Source organism: Pavona decussata, unplaced genomic scaffold (genome assembly GCF_977016875.1).
Source record: "Pavona decussata unplaced genomic scaffold, jaPavDecu1.1 SCAFFOLD_16, whole genome shotgun sequence".
NCBI lineage: Eukaryota > Metazoa > Cnidaria > Anthozoa > Scleractinia > Agariciidae > Pavona > Pavona decussata.
Genome location: NW_028145439.1, coordinates 531,491 through 549,677, shown reverse-complemented (window position 1 = coordinate 549,677; position 18,187 = coordinate 531,491). Strand labels below are relative to the sequence as shown.

The window sequence follows — 18,187 nt, the reverse complement described above, 5'->3', positions numbered from 1 at the left end:
AAACGCTCCAATATTTCGAGTCACAACCAAGCGTAAAGTGTTTAAAACATTTTTTTAAGGGCCAGAATTATTTTAGTAGGAGGAATATTGACCGAATTATGATTTTTCAAACATTTTTATCCGAGCGCCAAATAAGTGTGGAACCCTGTTAAGCTACGACGACGGCAGTAACAACAATTAAACAAAAACAATCGTTCCGCATATTAAATTTTGGTACATTTCTTTGCCGTCATCCGGAAAACAACAACGTGAAATGACCTAATTTGAGAACATGAGCAAACGACGGCGAATTGTTCTTTCTCTGTTAACTTGAACGCAACCTACCAATTTAGGCAACTTGCTAGCCGTTTGCTAGTCTAATGCGTTTCTGAGCAACAATCAATGTTTTTTTCCTTATTTTACGTGTTTCAAGCTTTACAAAATTAATATACTTCAATCGTTTCGATAGGACAAATATTCGTAAAGAAACTAATTATTGAACATTTTGCTTTGGGGCAATTGATTTCGTTCGCACCGCACGGTTCTCCAACCAAGAACAGTGATTTCTCCCTGTTCTCCTTTTCTTGGCGTTTATTTAGGTTTCGGTAGCAGCAATATTGACTGAGTTGTAAATTTTGCACATGTATTGAAGAAAGAATACAAGTTTAATACAGGAGTAAACTAACAACGATATGTCAGGCATCAGATTATTGTTCACCTGCGCTATGAAGCTTCTTACCGCTTGAAAATCAGCGAAAATAGATCGATAAAACACAGCAAACGATGGATCTAAAGAAGGAACTTACCGAGTCATTTCTTCTACTGAATTTGACCTGCTCCTTCTTCCCATCAAAAAAACACTGTTATACTCGGTTATCATTCGTTGTAAGAAGAAGTAGGGAGGTGAAAGCACTTGGTCGCCATGACTGATTTCAGTTTCTCAGCTAAACAAAAGTCAATCCGATCCCAATTTTTAGCTTTGACACAAATAATCTTTTGCTGTTTCTTGGCATGAAAACTTGACGTTTAGGAATTCCCTTTCTAGCTGCAGCACTTGATTTCCATGTATTTGTGGTACAAAAAACCCGGCTTAAACAGTCGAACTCCAAAGAACTTGAAAAAACTCGTTATTTTTGGACACAAAATGAAGAAACCAACGAAATGTAGAACTGACGTGCTCAGCCAATCTGGAGCGAGTATTTTCGCCGCTCGACCTATCAGGAGTAAGTAATTTTGCCCTCGGGGAAAGGAAAATGAAGAAAAATTGCCTTCTGTTACAACAAATCGGCATTCCAAAAAACTTTGCCCTCTCTATTACATTGTTGTTGTTATTGTTGATGGGCAGTTTGCTGCATATGCACTAAAAATATATATAACTTGCACAAAGGATGGAAACTGGTAAGGTTATTACGCTCATACGCTAAGCAGATAATTCTATAAATGCTATGAAAAAAATTGGAGCTCCGCTTTTAGGCTTGGCTAAATATATATATATTACAGTGGGCTTGAATTAGTTTATTATGAACAACTTGTCACTGAACTCCGAGCCATCTTCGTACTTCGTACGTAAATTCAGACTAAGCACAGGTCAAGTTTAATCTTCGCTAACGGTTTTCGTAACGTTTCTTAGACACCAGTTAAAAGAACTGCCATTTCTGAGCTGACAGTTAAAATTTTGACTAATTCTTAGCTATCAGTTAACCCCGTGTATATAGTTAGCTATAATTATTGGCAGGGGTGGGTGGGGTGTTCTTCTCAATGTACCAAGATATATCCCATGGCCTTAATGCTTGTTGTTGTAGAATCTGGATTCCACTTAGCCTCGTTTCCACAGGTGTTGGAATCATCATGGTTTCCCCCGGTACCAAACCCGATTCTCGAGTCAGAATAAGCGCAATGCTTTTGATCGTCAGCTACCAAGCCAATTCTTGCCTTGGGTTCCGAATTTTGGATCCAGACATTGAAACCTTCTTTGTTGCAGTGTATTTGTAGTGAGGCCTGTGAGCCAATCAGGGACTTCCATATGTCACGACCAAGTGAGGTGGCGGTGTAATTCCCATCCGAGATCAAAGCGAACAAGGAGTCCGCGGTCTTGTTAAAGACAATAAAGCGGATCTGTTCACCAATCTTCATACCGAGGCAGATCTTGGAGAAGGATGTGTTCCAGTAAGTTGGCAACTTATTTTCTTGTAAATCAAATCCAGTCTTTCCTCCAGGAATGTTGTATGCATCTTTATTACTCCAGTAGGCTGAGTCATAATGAAAAGTCCTCTGAGGAAAAAATAAGACAAACTCTTTCTAACTAACGCTACATTAACATAAGACACGTGAGCTATTTCCCTTATTTTTCTAAAGACTTTACTATCGTCGCAGCTGGATTAGCATCCGTGTACGTCACTTCTGTCACTCTCCCGCTGTCTTCTGTAAACGTCTCGTAACTATTTTGTCTTCAATGAGTGGATAGACCTAATTGTTGTCGCCGTTGTCATTCTGGGCTTTTGTATTACTGTGCCCAGTTTCTCGAAGCATGGTTAGCGCTAACCCGGGTTAAATACCATGACAACCTATAGGTTTTAATACCTCTTAACCAATGGTTAGCGCTAACCATGCTTCGAGCAACTGAGCCCTGTTGTGAGCCCATGGGGAGTGTGCGATTCACTCTGGTCCGACGGTGCTTAACGATGCCGCTTTAGTCGCGAAATACTAATTCTAATTTCGGATTCAATCCCACGAAGCCGACCTCTCACAATTTCGTCTCTGTCATAGTTTGCTGAAATAGAAAAAATTACTGTGTACTTCAGTATAGTTGAAACGCCATCATCTATCATTTTTTTACCAGTTACCGTCATGCCTCGGGTAACAAAAGTTTTATTTTCACACGTAATTTTCACCAAGTAGAGCCAAATGCCCCCAATATATCTGAAAACGCTATATAGTTTAAACAATCCTCAATGAAAATGAGAAGAAGGAAAACGAATTGGATTACTCTGAGTTGCTCAAACTTGCTTTTGAACAGGTTTTCCGAATTTCAGAATTCAGATCTAGACATTTAGATGAAATTAAGTGTGTTTTTCTCTCATATCTTTTTCCTTTTATCACACCTGATGTTCTATTTTCCTACTTCAAGCGAGATAACAAAACAAGACTATTAATTAAGCCTGTTTCTCGTCTTACTTCAGAAGAAACGACATAATAGCCCCAACTTATCAGCTCTTAGTTGCCAAAGCATGAACCTTATCTTTAATGGACTTTTCTTACATTTGACCGCGGTTAAGAATTACTTTCAATTGTTTATCTTTATGAACATATTAATTATCATTTAAATAGTCATACAGATGCCAGCCCTCAGTACACATTCCCTCGCATGGCTGTTAAAAATGTTTCAAACATGGCTTATTGTTCTTTCGTTTTGTGAAGGTCAAATTCATGTGGGACACGTCAATCTCCTTCACAAATTTCTCTTTCTCTAATCTTGCCGTTTGGGACCACAAAGCGGTTCATTTCCAAATTTTCGTCAAGTACCCTATTACTTTCAGATGGAAGACCTCACACTTCACCCCACCTCCAGCGTTCTTCGAGTTAATAATTGGATCTTGCAATTTATGTTGAAAGTCACCGTGACTGCCCACGATCTTTTGTTTTAACATTTACACCACAACTGAACATATTAATACTGAACGTCCCTGTCGTTGAATTGTTCCAACATGCACATTTTTAAATCTATTGTAGTCTGTGCACGGTCGATGTTAACAAAAACATCTAGCAAAGAAGTTTGGGTGGATTCAAAACGATTGCCTTTTATTAACGTAAATGGTTTGAAGTTAAGTAGGTTGGGCCTTTCTTTTTCCATTGCGTTGTGTCTTTACACTTGAAAAATGTTTTGTAATATTGTCGCTGTCTGCATCAAGCTGCATGAATGCAACTGTGTGCTTCTACGAAAACTTAAACATGTCGTGCGGTTAACCTTTCTGTCATCTGACGTTTCGTCTTGGAGGACGACGATATAGAGTTATCAAGAGTCATAAACTTCGTTAACGCCGCTGACGCTCATCCAACCTGTGCGGGGGGTTTGACAGAATTAGGACCAGCGACAAGTGCGATACTCTGATTTACCTCGACGATACTCTGCATTACCTCTACGATACATGTACCATTAATAACCTGTCATTATATTTATAAGCAACTGCAGGTTTTCAAGGGAATTTCAGAATATGCCATTAAATATTGAACGACTAGTAAAATAACTAGAGCCAGAAACATCGTAAGGACTTAAACAGTTAGGAAGACGTTTTATGTGAGGTGTTCAGATAATATATAAAGATTAATTATAAAGAGCCACAGAAATATGACTTGCATACCTTAATACTTCATAAACTTCCTTACATGACTTAAAAACTGAAAAAGAAATTAGCTTTCTTAAGAACTATTAATGCTGCAAGAGATGGTGTTATTTTTAAATCAAAAGACAAATTTTAGGAGTCGTTTCTTCTATCTGGACAATTACAAGATACGAAGAAGTTCAGTTTTTAGTTTAAACTAGAGGGACTGCCGATTTTAACTCCCCCTCCGGCCGACAATTACAAGGTACGAAGAAGTTCAGTTTTTAGTTTAAACTAGAGGGACTGCCGATTTTAACTCCCCCTCCGGCCGACAATTACAAGGTACGAAGAAGTTCAGTTTTTGGTTTAAACTAGAGGGACTGCCGATCTTAACTCCCCTCCGGCCGAGAATTACTACCTACTTAAGGCAGTTTTGTAAGTCGTCACACTTGCTTATCAATTGCTTATCACGTTTCTGTGTCCAAGGTCTGAAGAAGTCAAGGTGGTACAGTTTTTATAATTTGGGGATGTTTTATTACGTTTCTTTTCTCGTGGGACATGCACCATCCGATTATGTACGTGGCAAAGAGGCATTTACAAACTTCGTTTTCTTGGTCTTGTAACACTTGCTAAAAGCATTTCTTTGTTAAGTTACCAGGTTAATGCATTTTTCAGCTATTTCAGGCCAGTAGCTGTACTTAATTTGTCGTTTCTTTTGGCAATAACTGCCGGGAAGATTTTCGAACTTGATAGGTAAAGCGGTCTTTCAGCTGTTTATCTAGCATGTTGAAAGATAGTCGCAACACCGAAAGTGGCGGTAAATTAAAAGCAAAAAGGAGAGCACAATACTGGACCTGTCCGATCTGCCACCCTGAAGATGTTGTTAATTCATTTGACTCGGATGTGGCGGCGTGGCGATATTTGGTAATTACCAAATTTTCCCAGAAAGTAACTTAATTTTCAAACCTAATCATCGTAAAGCTAGATAGATAGATAAATCGTCTATTGAAAAGAACACCTCGCACTCCGAAGACCGAATTACGTGTATAATGTACCAGAAACAAAAGCTATAATTAAATTAATCACAAAGGTCTATGATAATAAAAAAAATGTACAATCTAATAGAATCATAACACTGAGAATGACCTTGTGTTAAGAAAATACACATACATAAAACATATTTATTTACATTTTTAGGCTATGGCTAACAATAAAAGACTTTTTAAAGCGCTCCGTTTTGCACACTGGCACGTTGAACTTCCTATTGCTGCGCAGCTGGCTATGGTAATTAGCTTTAGGTGGGAGCAGACCTGCGAACTTGTGATTAATGTCAAGAGCAATGTCATTAAAAAGATCAAACGATAATGACGCTCGTCTATCGTAAGGAGAGGGAATGCCTGCCTCTTTGAGCGCGCTGTTGTAGCTTGCATAAGGAAAAACAATGCGCAAGGTGCGCTTCTGAATACGTTCCAGCTCCTCAGATTAATAGGGCGGAAGGCTGAAATGAAATACTTGACATGCGTATTCTAAAACCGATCTTATGGTACTACAGTAAAATAAGACAAGGTCACTCGCACAGATACCAGCTCGTCTAAGTTGTCTCAGGAGGTACAATCTTTTGGCAACCTTTGAGGCCAGTACATAACTTATTTGCCTTCTGTGTCTTGTTTTAAATTACATTATCCTTTAAGATATGTTTTTTCAGATACTTTTTTAAATGGATCGTTTGTCGAAGTGAATATTGGTGTATTCTGTTAACTATTAGAATAAAAGGAAGAGATCAAGGCCGCGCGTTTTCATAACACCCTCTCTGTTTTGTTGTTCCTTAAGCTTTTTCTTCTCACCTGCCCGCTCACAATAATCTCCAGCAAAAGGTCCTTCACAGATGCATTCAAACTTGTCACTGATATAATTCGCCAAACAGGTTCCTCCATTTTGGCAGGGAGAAGAAGAACACGGGGACTAGAGTAAAGAAAAGATTGTCATCATTATCATCATCATCATCATCATCATCATCATCATCATCATCATCATCATCATCATCGTCGCTGTCGTTATTTTCATCACCATAATCGGTATCGTCATGTCACGCCTCATATCCTCTCTAACATCCGCTAGCTTCATCTTAGGTGTCAATCAATCAATCAATCAATCAATCAATCAATCAATCAATCAATCAATCAATCAATCAATCAATCAATCAATCAATCAATCAATCAATCAATCCATCAATCAATTAATTCATCAATCAATCAATCAATCAATCAACCAATCTGCATATCTGTAAATTAACGAATTTGCTAGTCAGTTTATCCATCAATCAATGCAACAATCCATAAACTCATCAACCAGGATGTATCAGTTTGAGTAACAAAAGGAATACATCCGAACTCAATTGAAAATGTTCTAATAAACAGGTTTCTCTGTACCTCCATGGAGAAATGGTATAAACTGTTGTGCAACCTGTACTCCTTGGGATTGCTGTACTTGTCAGCAGATAGCAACTCACACCAAAGTTTTCCATCGGCTCCTTTGGAGGCAGCCAGATTTAAAGCATAGCATAAAGAATGCGTGAGGCATTCAAAGATGCAGTCCATGAAGTCGTCGACTGTAAACTTTCCAACGGTAGGCACATTTAGATGATGAAAAGCGTCTTTTATAAAGTAATGGCTCCTAAACGTTTGTCGGTGAGGATAGGTTCTCTGGGCTGGTTTTAACATAGTTGATACTGAGAAAGATGAAATACATTTGTAAGAGAAACAATTAGAAATGCAATATAATTCATTTATTCGAGTAACCTGCGATGCTTGTCATATTTTAGTTGAATGGCTTCTCTCAGCTTAACATCACGTGACAGATAAACATGAATAAGTTTGCAACAATCCGAGAGTCCCAACACTATTTTTTTAATATACATTTACAACTCTGGTAATGAAAAACTTCAACATAACAAGCATAAAATCGTTGACAGAACAGAAAATCATTTAAATTATCTATCAATAGAATTATAGCTCCATGATGTTTAATGTTTTATAACTTTTTTAAAAGCTGCATAAATATCAATCTTTATTGACGCCTCGGCTTTGCGAGGTACCTCCACTAGTTTAGTCCACACGTTGTTGATTTTATTCTTGCTAGGTCCAATATTGTGGTGCCCCTAAGGTTGTACGGAGTACAGCTAATCCGTATTAAATCACGCAAACTGGCTGGTCTAGTATCACTAGCTAGTATTTTTAAAAACCGTGGACACAATTTTCAAATGTTTGTTCGTAAAGACTTTGAAGACCAGTACGTTTTAATAATTCGTTGTATGGCGTAGAATTATTCCCTAAAAACAACTTGTTAGCTGATTGCTAACTAGAGAAATGCCAAGTTTCGAAACAATAATTAAAAATGTGGCAATACAAAGGCTTTATATATGCCTCTTGTAGTTTCCAAAGGCATCAGTTTCTGCATCCGTTTAAGAACAGCAATCTGTTGACTCACTTTTCTGCAATTCATGTAGCAATTTGCACCACTTTTGTTGAACTTATTTATTTAACTCTTTCTTAAAGGATTAGGTTACAGGGCATTTACAGAAAAGGGGAATGAGTATTTCTTGGTCCGTTTTACACAAGTAGCAAAGAGCTGTTACAGATGTTTCAATTGTTAAAGAGGTTGCTGCTATACATATTTTAGCAGCGCAGTTAATTTCCGGTGATTCCAAGAACTAACCAATCACATTTAAGGCCAAATTTTGGCCTCTGACACGATGTCTTGTTGGAGAGATTGTAAGCCAGGCCCATTCTTTTCAAGCGATCAAAACAGAGCAGGCAAAATTTTGTCCCAAACCTGATTGACTGTTGGAATTTGACAGAAAATGTGGTTGGCTGCTGGATTTAGCAGCGAATGTGATTGGTTGTTGGAATAAACAGATGCAAAACGTACTGCATGTTCGCGGAGTTCCCTACAACTGAAACGCCAGTTAGCGAAGAGGAAGCTTGTTGGAGGTTACTGAAATCCTCTCAGTGTACGTTTTGCCCAGTCTGAACGCAGTGGTACGTATTTTGTTTATGTACCATAAAAAATCAGATACTGTCCATATCTAAGCTAGATTCGCTTTCTCCGTGAGGAAAGCGTAGCCGGAGCCATAAACCGAGTTTGAACTGAACCCATTTAGTTGTTTCTCTTTCTTGTTCTTAATTAGGATAGTTTCCTTTGTGTTTGGAAGCCTTGCAACACTACACTATAGCAATTGAGAAGCTCAAGGGCAGTGCCTCCTTTTGTTACTGCGCACACGTCCTGTGCATCACAGGATGTCAGGCTTCTAAAGAACGGCGCCTTCTAAAAGAAAGATTTTTTGAGCGCAGCGACTACTTACGAGCCCAGCGAGTGATAAAAATATTGCTCGTTACACGAGAAAATAAATTCATATGTTTTTATTCTCCATAAATTATGCTCCACATATCCATATCTTCGTCCTCCATATCCTACTAGTGAGGATATGTATAATACACAACTCCTGTCCCGGATGTAGTATCGTATGAATTTTCCAGTAAAAAACTCGTGTCTATATAATAATGAAATTTGTTTAACTACCTTTGCAACCGTAGAGCTCCATCCTCATTGTTATATAGGATTTCCAGGTTAATGGAAGAAGACGAATGAATTGTGCTGTGATCGGTGGGTCAAGTTCTTGATATACAACAGTATTCTTGTCTGTATTTGCAGTAAATTCCTAAAGAAGTGAAATGAAAAGTTGTTGAAAGAAATTTTGTCTGATAAATAAATAAATAAATAAATAAATAAACAAATAAATGAATGAATAAATGAATAAATAAATACATTAGATAAATAAATAAATAAATGAATAAATAAATAAATAAATAAATACATTACTATGTAGACAGTAAAACAATTAAAAAGTCGCGGCGTAACTTATTTTCCTGGGCTTTCCAGCGTCCAGTCGATTGGGATTAGAAATAAAGTAAGAAAGTAGAGTTCTATGAGTTTTTTTTAAATACAATAAAAAGAAAAACATCTGATAACGAAGGATTTGGAAAAAAAATTCAGAATAAAAAGTAGCGAGTTTAAAACATGGCGTTTTTTAAGCGACAACACGTCACCATTATCTGATGTAATTTATTATAAGTTCAGTAACATTATATAAAGAAAGGAAGGTGTGAAACTACATTAGAATAAAACGAGATGCAGTAAAACAAAAGAATGTGCAAAATTAAATGAACAGTTTTGCTGGAATTGAGTCTTTTTCAGTGTTAAGAGTCGGTCTCTTTTTCCTTATTAGAAGCATTTCGTAAATAAGGCACTCAAATTTCCCGTAGCATTTCTTTAGGATGGCAAACTGCTAGTGAAGATTGTTCGGTCTTTGATCGTGTTGGTCTTATCTTGATCTCACTGAACTTATAATAATTTACATTTGATAATGGTTACTTGTCGCCGAAACATCATGTTTTAATGTCGCTACTTTCTATTCTGAAAAGAAAAACAGACCTCCCAACCACCACCCCAATACTCAACCATATCGGAACAAGGAAAGAGTCAAGGCAGGGAGGGCCGGCTGTCCTGTAAGTATGCTGTATGTTGGTAAAACTTAAACTGCTCTAATGTTTCACGAAGAACCCTTTTTTCTAACATCAAATTGCTGTTCAAACATCGGGAAGAAGCTATGAAGGGATTTACCCTAGGTAGAACACACTATCTGAAGAGAAATTAACAAACAAATGGCCATTTTTTTCATCGTGGACATCCGTAGTCTAACATAATTAATAGTAGTTTCTACGCACTAAACCATGATTTTGAAGATTCCATCGATTCAAATATGTTTTTGAGCTCTTCAAAGTGACGCAATAAATAGGCGGGACTCCCCTTTCGGAGCTAGAAGATCTTTTCATTTATCAAATAGACAGGAAACCACTAGGCAATGTCGGAACTTGTCAATGAAAAGTTTGATTCGAATTATTTAGTTTTTAAGCTAACTGTCAAACAAATGCTTTTGAAAAATTCCATTCGACAGAGTCTACTTATGGCATTTTACGTTTAGAATATCTATTTCACCTTTATTTTGGATTGTCCTCGTTCCTTGTAATACTGGAATGTCACTCCATTGTCACTATACTGTAGCTTGTATTTACGGACATACTGGAGATTACCGGTCTTTCTTCCCTGTGTTGCTACACGTGTTACGTTTATGTGAGGACTTCTCAGATCAACCTGAAACCATTGATTGACATCGCTGCTACCAGCTGCCCAACCTCTTGAAGAGTGTAGTCTGCCTTCGGTGACTCTGTATCCGGAGTAAGTTGAAGACGCACTGAGTTGTTCATCTGAGATGGCACCGTTCTCCATACCGAGGGCATCCTGACAATCTAAATGAATTTACGAAAGTTAATGAAATATATGAAATACATATATTCGAATCGCGAATGAATAATTGACAGACCATCGCAGTTATGTGGGAGTTGCGAAAAGAAAGCCTGAAAAACAAAGGACTCCAGGAATTGGAACCCATGACCTTTACGATACTGGTGCAGTGCTCTACCAACTCAGAGCTATCAAGCCAGCTGGGACCTGGGTCCAATATAATGAAATGTGTACAGTTATAATTTAAAGACTGGACCCTACTCTTAAGTGCAAACACAAAAAAGAACACAATACAGATCTTTAAAACGAGTTTAATAATTCCCATTAAAGATGCCTCTCAATTGCACCGGCATTGCAGAATCCTGTTTTTCAGGCTTTCTTTTCGTAGCTGCTTAAGTTGCGTTCATAACTGTGATGCTGTGTCATTTATTCATTGAATGAATCCATTGATGCCAATGTAGCGTGAATATAAGCCGAGGCTTCAAAGGAACAATGCACCGAGAAACATAATTTAATTTGTGACCTTGAGTCTACTACTGTGTGAATGCGAAAAAAATTGCAGTTATATTCATGTAACTCTCTAAGGGGGAATGTGATGAAGACAGAGCATGCAACTGTGCATAATTATCTTTATGGCGACGATAATTCCAGCAATAAGTCGAAATTATCGCAATGTCAGGAGACGTATTGAAGTTTAGTGATCACACGATGAGGATTTGCCACTATAATCAATCATCAACTGAATAAGCTTGAACTTTTAGTGAATTGTTGCGCACTCAGCGTGAGAGCTTCACAGAGTCTAGCAAAAAAAGTCAGCCATTTTTGTATTTCAAATAAGAAAAATGGTATTAAAGGAGGAAAGCATCTCTTGTTTAATCTTTATGTGCTGTTTAAGAGGTAAGAGGTTATATAAATTAACTGTCTAAACACAAAATGATTCACTTTAAAAGATACCTTATTAATTCTCGATTGTTTTCGATAATAACAAACAGGTAGCACTGAAAAGCTATGCTGTGTTCGTGGACGATGGGGAAAATACATTTCGATTAAATGAAGCCTAGTTTCTCTTCGTACACTATTTTTGAAGCAGTGTTCTGCTTAAAATAGTCTTTTTGGTAAGAGAGCCTTTTTTGGAATCAGAGGCCTGGGAGCTAAGTTGCTGGTGTCTTTTTTTTTAGCCACCCCCACCCCACCCCCCTCTGGCTGAAAGTTTGTAAGATGTTTCTTCATTGAACATGGACAGCTTTAGGAGCATTATAAAGGAACAAGAACTGACCTGGATACAAGGTGTTCGAGAGTTACGAATGTTTGATTTTATCAACATAGTTGATAAGTAATTTGGCCACCGTAAAAAGATTTGAGTGCTGACGGCCTTTCCAGCGTGAGCCGTTCGTCAGAGAGAATCCAAATGGTGGAGAGTTAAGGTTGAAAAAACTGACAGCACTCCTGTAACAAAAGTTACAGTACTTGAGCAGATAAGGGACTAGTAAGCGGTAAAGGAATAATCATGGTGGACGGTGAATTCCTTTCAATGTTATTGACCTATCTTGTTACACGACAACTTTAATGAAACTTTCAACGTTTTTGTTACGATGCAATTAGTAAGAAATGATAAGTTTTTACTTCGTGGCGAAATTTCAAAGCGATAGTTATCTCATTTCTTGGTTTGCTACTGCCTTTCGTTGATGACGTGTTCGATAGAAATGTGGTCGTGTTAGTCAAAAGTGATGACGTTTACCTCTCACTTAAACTGTATATCAGGCAGAAACTGGATTGCAGACGAACATTTTAACAGATTTTCACAGACGATGGATGGAACTTTCCACAGATATGTAGAAGAGCCTGTGAGTACGAGCAACTTTTGCAATTTATTCCTCTGAACTTGGGGTCAATAGCATGTTGCGATACTGAAATGCTCAAAGTATATAAACTTTGTGTCTTCAGATTTATTACAGTAACTAAGGCTTATGATTGCAAATGGTCATACCATTAACACGAAGGATTATTGTTTATAACTAGTTAATTAGGGGGTTTTGAAGAATCTGTATTTTCCAGAACTAACATCTGCAAGTTCTGAAATATTTATAATCTCGCCGCTGGGTTAACTTCGAATTAGAAAAATTTAAGAAAGTTACATTTACCCGATCTTACTTCATATTTTTTTGCCTACCTGCCAAGAGAAGTTGATGGAAGAATTATCAGCGAGTTCTATTTCTTGATGAAAATTGAATATGAGGATCTGGGAAGGAGCTGAGAATCTTAGAGGGAGTCGTTCTTAAAGGGAGAGTATCATGGGCTTTTGGATATCTTTTGTTAAAAATGATGAAATAAGACCTTCAATCAGCTGCCCAATAATTCTAGAATGACAAGAGGAAAGAAATCAACCCAATTTTTGAAAGGAACAACTCGAGATCTGTCCTAGCTAGCGCATTTTGGAAACAAAAATGCGAGAACTTAAAAACATTAGCCTACTACCATACCGACCTACTCTGTCTCTGGCCGGAGGCATTAATCGACAGTTTTCTTGCCCTGGGGTGATAATTTATAACAAACTTCTTGGCAATTATTTCGTTGTTTCTGCTGACAAACAAACATTTTTGGGTTTGAAATGACAGCAAATTTGCACGATACTTCCCCTTTAATTAAGTCAATTTTAAACACCCATGCTGTGTTTTGCTGTCGATCACCGCCAGTTTAGAGCCCCACACGTTAAAACTTCCTTCTTTATCACACAATATACTTGGCTCGGAGTTTCGAGTATCAAAGGATATTTTTAAATATTTTAAAACGTCGAACTTTATCAAGTCTTTTCTGGCAGAGTCTAGTTCAATCGTCGAACTGCAACCATACTTGTTTATAGGTCGAAAGATAATTCTTTCAATGAAATGCCAGTCCAAGAACATCGACTGGTTTACGAGCGGTTTTACACCAGCATTTTTTGGTCACATTTCTTAACAAGTGACATTTATGAAGTTGATATTGATACTGATAGACAACGATTGCGTGACTGTGCTTCGTTCCTGGAAAGAAATTAAACAATCCGCAATTTTTTTCTTTTAGGTAATTACAAGTAAATGTCGCAGAATTCTGGTTGAAATTATTTAGCTTTCTGTTTCTGATAAGCATATTCTACAGATTCTATTTTCAAACTCATTGATAATTAATGAAGAGAAAACATAGGAAATCACTACCGTGAAGGAGGTTTGGAAATGTGATCTTAATTATCATAAAATTTCGTGACTTTTTGCTTCATATTTCTCCAAGAATTATTAATGATTTGAGAAACTATATCATATCCTCGAAAAAGTGTTTCATCCGACTTCCAAACCTCGAAGTTAGTTAAGAAAAACTCGGCTGGACCCACACATCTCAGTGTTTGCAAATCGGATGAAACCCTCTTCCTCGTGTTTATACATTGCGTAAAACCGGATAAACACTTTGGCGTCCTAGTGCTATAATTGGTAGTAAAATGTTGTGTGAATGTGGAACTGATGTGGAAGCACGATCCGTAGGTGAGTGTTTTAGTGTTTTATTTTGTTTTAGTTTAGGCAAACTAAATTGGTTTTTTATCCCCTTTCGTGAGAGAAAATTATCTCTTCATTTACTATAGATCATCTTCTAATTATTTATATTATTCTAACATTATTTATGTTTTGTCACCGCAGGTAACTAAATAAGCATGGGGATATAATTGTTGACTACTGATAAAAAGTAATATATCCATCTAAAAACACCTAAATGCTCCATGAAATTTTAATAACTTATGATCAAAGCAATACTCGCTTCGATTTTCGTTTTGCCTTTAGAGCAACTTTTGATTGAAACAACCTGCAGGTTCAACATGTTTAGCCAACACGGTACATTAATTCAAATATATCTGTGACAACCAACGGTTCGATTCGTTTAGCTAAAATATCTATTCAGGAAGATATTACCTACTTCCAAAATTCGGAAAAAATTGGGAAGAAAAACTAGCGTTATCTATGGTTGAAGGACATCCAAAACTTTCGCAACGCTGAAAACGAATGCCTTCCTTTTTTTGAGCGGTAAATGCGTCGTAAGTGCGAATAAGGCCAGATGGTATTTTCTGCAAGCTAACAGCACCTTGTAGATTCGGGGAATAAGATTCCAATTACCTAGAATGTTCGACAGTTTTAATTTTTAGCTAAAGAATCCGAACAGATCAAGTTGTGTTAGATTATTTTATACCTTTTAAAATTCCATAAAATTTTTGCGGAAATGCAGGAAACAACTTTTATCCATATCTCTTTAATGTTCTCGATGGGTTCCCCTGATAAATTAAAAGAAGATCATTGTTCTCCGATTTGATTTTCACGGAACACAAAAATCTGAAAGTTTGGAAGTAATGACTATTGAACACTTTCTCAACTTTTGAAAGACTGAATATAGCTTCAAACGTGTTCAGTCTTAATTTGTTCTTACATGTGTAGATTAAGTATCCTCAAGTACGGTAATTCAGCTGAAAGCTCCCGACACCAATTTCTTTGTGAAAAGTGTACTATTTGCACTTTAATAATTAATAAATGTTTCTTTAAAAATTTCCCTCCCTAGAAATAGGACGCATTTGAATTAAAAATGTTAATGCCTGAACGTTTAAAAATCAGTGAACCAAAAACTTATTGATCTCGTTTTCTTCAGATGAAAGCCAAAAAGGAAGATCGTGTTTTGAGTTTTTCCACCAGTGCTGCAGTTGGTCTGACTGTTACCTTCAGCAAAACACCTTTTATAAATATTACTATAGTTAAGAATTCGTGATTCTTTGGAAAGGAATTTGTCGAGATGAATAAACTGCTTACCTTTTGCCTGGGTTGCCTTGGGCATCAGAACAGACAAAATAGGGAACGCCACTGTTGTAAAAACAAGAGTCAAAATCATTGCCAGTTAAAATAGGAATTTTTTTTGGAAGTCGGCTTGGCTGTTGCGTCTTATCATGAAGTCAAGCGAGCAAAACAGAACGTTAACTTTAATTTATTTCCAGAAACATCTGTTGCCTTTTTCATCCAATGGGTATATCTCTGAGGCGTTTTTCAACAAATTATCTTTTATTTGTACAAAAAACAAAACAAAACAAAACAAAAACAACCCGTTCCCTTGTTTGCGATTAATAATCTTCACCTATAAGAGGAGTGTTTGAATGAATCGTCAAAAACAAATATTTAAATAAAAAGTATCGAGTATTACTTTTTTGTTCATCATGTAAGGTAGTTCCTTCTTTTGAGCCAATGAATTAACGAGGTGTTTCTAACTAGTGACGTGAACCCGTGAATGAAACGCTAAAAGGTGTTGCATCAAAGACAACATAAATTAAACCGTTATAATTATTTTATGTGGGATCATCACAACTTCACAAGTTTACGCGTGCAATTTCTTTCACGTTCTTTGGAGAAAGAGTCTCGTCAGTCCCCAGATCTGAAGGTTAATTCTCCTGACTATCTGGCATACCTTTCCTAACGTGTTAGTTCTAAGAATTTGAAGTCACATCATTCAGAACAATATCCCCAAGATCCCTTTATCTGCCTGCTTCACAACGCATTGATGATGTAAGAAGAAACAAGATTTTGATCACCCGTGAGCGGAGTCAAGGGATAAAAGGCTGTATTTATATCCTTTAACATGGGATCCGATGCAATTTGTATTAAAGGAGCGTCCTCTGTGATCTAATTAGAAGTAGCACAGTAAGTAATGGAAAAATACGATCGATATCAACGCTTAATTATCCGTTCATCTCAACTATCTCAGCGGGTATCAGTTACTTTCAGGAGGATTTCAATTTTAACTATTTATTATTCCTCATTGATTCTTTTAAAGGGTCCTGCAGAAATAATTTTATTCACTGATAACAACGACTGGGTTTCCTATGGAAGATGCCTTCTAATAAGCATCTCAGATAAGGTATCGGTATAATTACTCAGGTGAATATAGCGATTCAGTTGATCTGATTGGTCGAGGATTGCGTCATATCCTGCTGTAATCACCTCGCGCTCAGTAAATACCTCAGGGTCAGTAAATATTGGTGAATATTCACCAATATTTACTTCGCCTTCGGGGAATGATTATTAAATAACCCCGCTCAGTTTACACTGGTTATCTGTGCACTGTTCTTCTGGTTGAACCACAAACTGAAAGTGTCAAAAACATCTGTCAGCACTACGCGGAAAGCTAAGAGTGTTTTTCAATGTCAGGGATTTTGTTGAGTTTTATTTCGGCACTATACGTGCATCTGCTTTGTTTTATATATAGGATCTGTTTGGCCCTTCGGTCGCATTTTCGGGATTTTTCAGGGTTTTTAGTTCGAGTAATGTTTATGCAATTTCGAAAACTGTCACTGCGTGGTACGCAATTGGAAAGAAAGGATTGTTTGAGACAGACAGACAGACAGACAGACAGACAGAGAGACAGAGAGACAGAAAGACAGACAGACCCAGACGGGGTTAGATATACGTGGGAGACTGTTTTATCTCAGTAAATCCAGTGAAGGGAACGGTATAATTACATTCAATTCAATTTGATGAAGAGTTCACTTGACAACAAAATTCAACCCTTAAACTTCAAGAATATGTAATAATTAATTATCTCTCTAGCTCTAGTACAATAAATAATTAAAACAAATTGTCTCAGTTATAAGGAAATGTGTCTGAAAGTTAACGATCCGCGTCGATTACCACCATCACGATAGAAAACAGGCCAAACAGAGCCGCTATAGAACTGAATTTTTTCGAAGCACTTGTAGAGGATATAGCAGACAACGCAAGGCGGAGTGGGGGCGCACATCTGGTAGGTTAGAAACTTCGGTGGCTTTGTATTCTATTAACCACACATCCTTTCCTACAACAACAACAACAAAAGTCAGAGAAAGGCGTGATTTAACGTAACAAATAGATTATTTTCACGCTTTTTAAAATTTTGAAAGTGTACATATTTGAAATTGTCTTGCAACTCCAGAAAATGCGTACCAGATAACTCTCAAAAATTGTTAAGTTCTCTTTTGACCATGCACCTCATATTTTTTATTGGAGTAGGAATGGGAACTATTCTCTTGCACTACGATATCTTTATGTGGACTTATATAGGTATTTTTGTTTTATATTGAAGTATTTCCCCAAATCCTCTTTTGATTTTGAAACATATTAAGTAAAATACAGCGCCATATGCTTAGTATGTACATTTTGGTTGATTAGATCTTTCACAGATCTTTTTTTTTTACCTTTTTCAGTTGCGGTACGTTAGGGCAAGAAAGAAAATTCATTCTTAGGGCGTTATTTGCACGTAAAAATGATTCCCAATGGATTTTTACGGCACGCCGAGATCCCTAGGGATATAAAGGAGTTAAAAATGCCGACTTCAAAATTGGTCATTTTTGACCTAAGACCGTGGACTTGCCCCTTGGAAAAAAAGTCGATTTTTTGGACGGAAACAAATATTCTTCAAAAAGCTTCTAATCGAATCAGTATGTCCGTAAACGTCCCCTGAGGCACTTTTTAGGTTCCTAGGGGAGTTTTAGCTACGCA

At 37.1% G+C, this 18,187-nt stretch overlaps 1 protein-coding gene and 1 pseudogene across 1 annotated transcript; both read right to left on the bottom strand.

The window, feature by feature from the left end:
- Positions 1-2,145: 2,145 nt before the first annotated feature.
- Positions 2,146-15,601, bottom strand: LOC146487166 (lactadherin-like). The gene is made up of 4 exons (XM_085085291.1): positions 15,476-15,601; positions 10,353-10,663; positions 8,877-9,015; positions 2,146-2,250 (listed from the first exon to the last, which is right to left on the bottom strand). Exons 1-4 carry the CDS (start codon positions 15,552-15,554, stop codon positions 2,234-2,236), a joined length of 546 nt encoding a protein of 181 aa, XP_084941417.1. The 5' UTR covers positions 15,555-15,601; the 3' UTR covers positions 2,146-2,233.
- Positions 5,484-6,232, bottom strand: LOC146487167 (uncharacterized; annotated as a pseudogene).
- Positions 15,602-18,187: the final 2,586 nt, after the last annotated feature.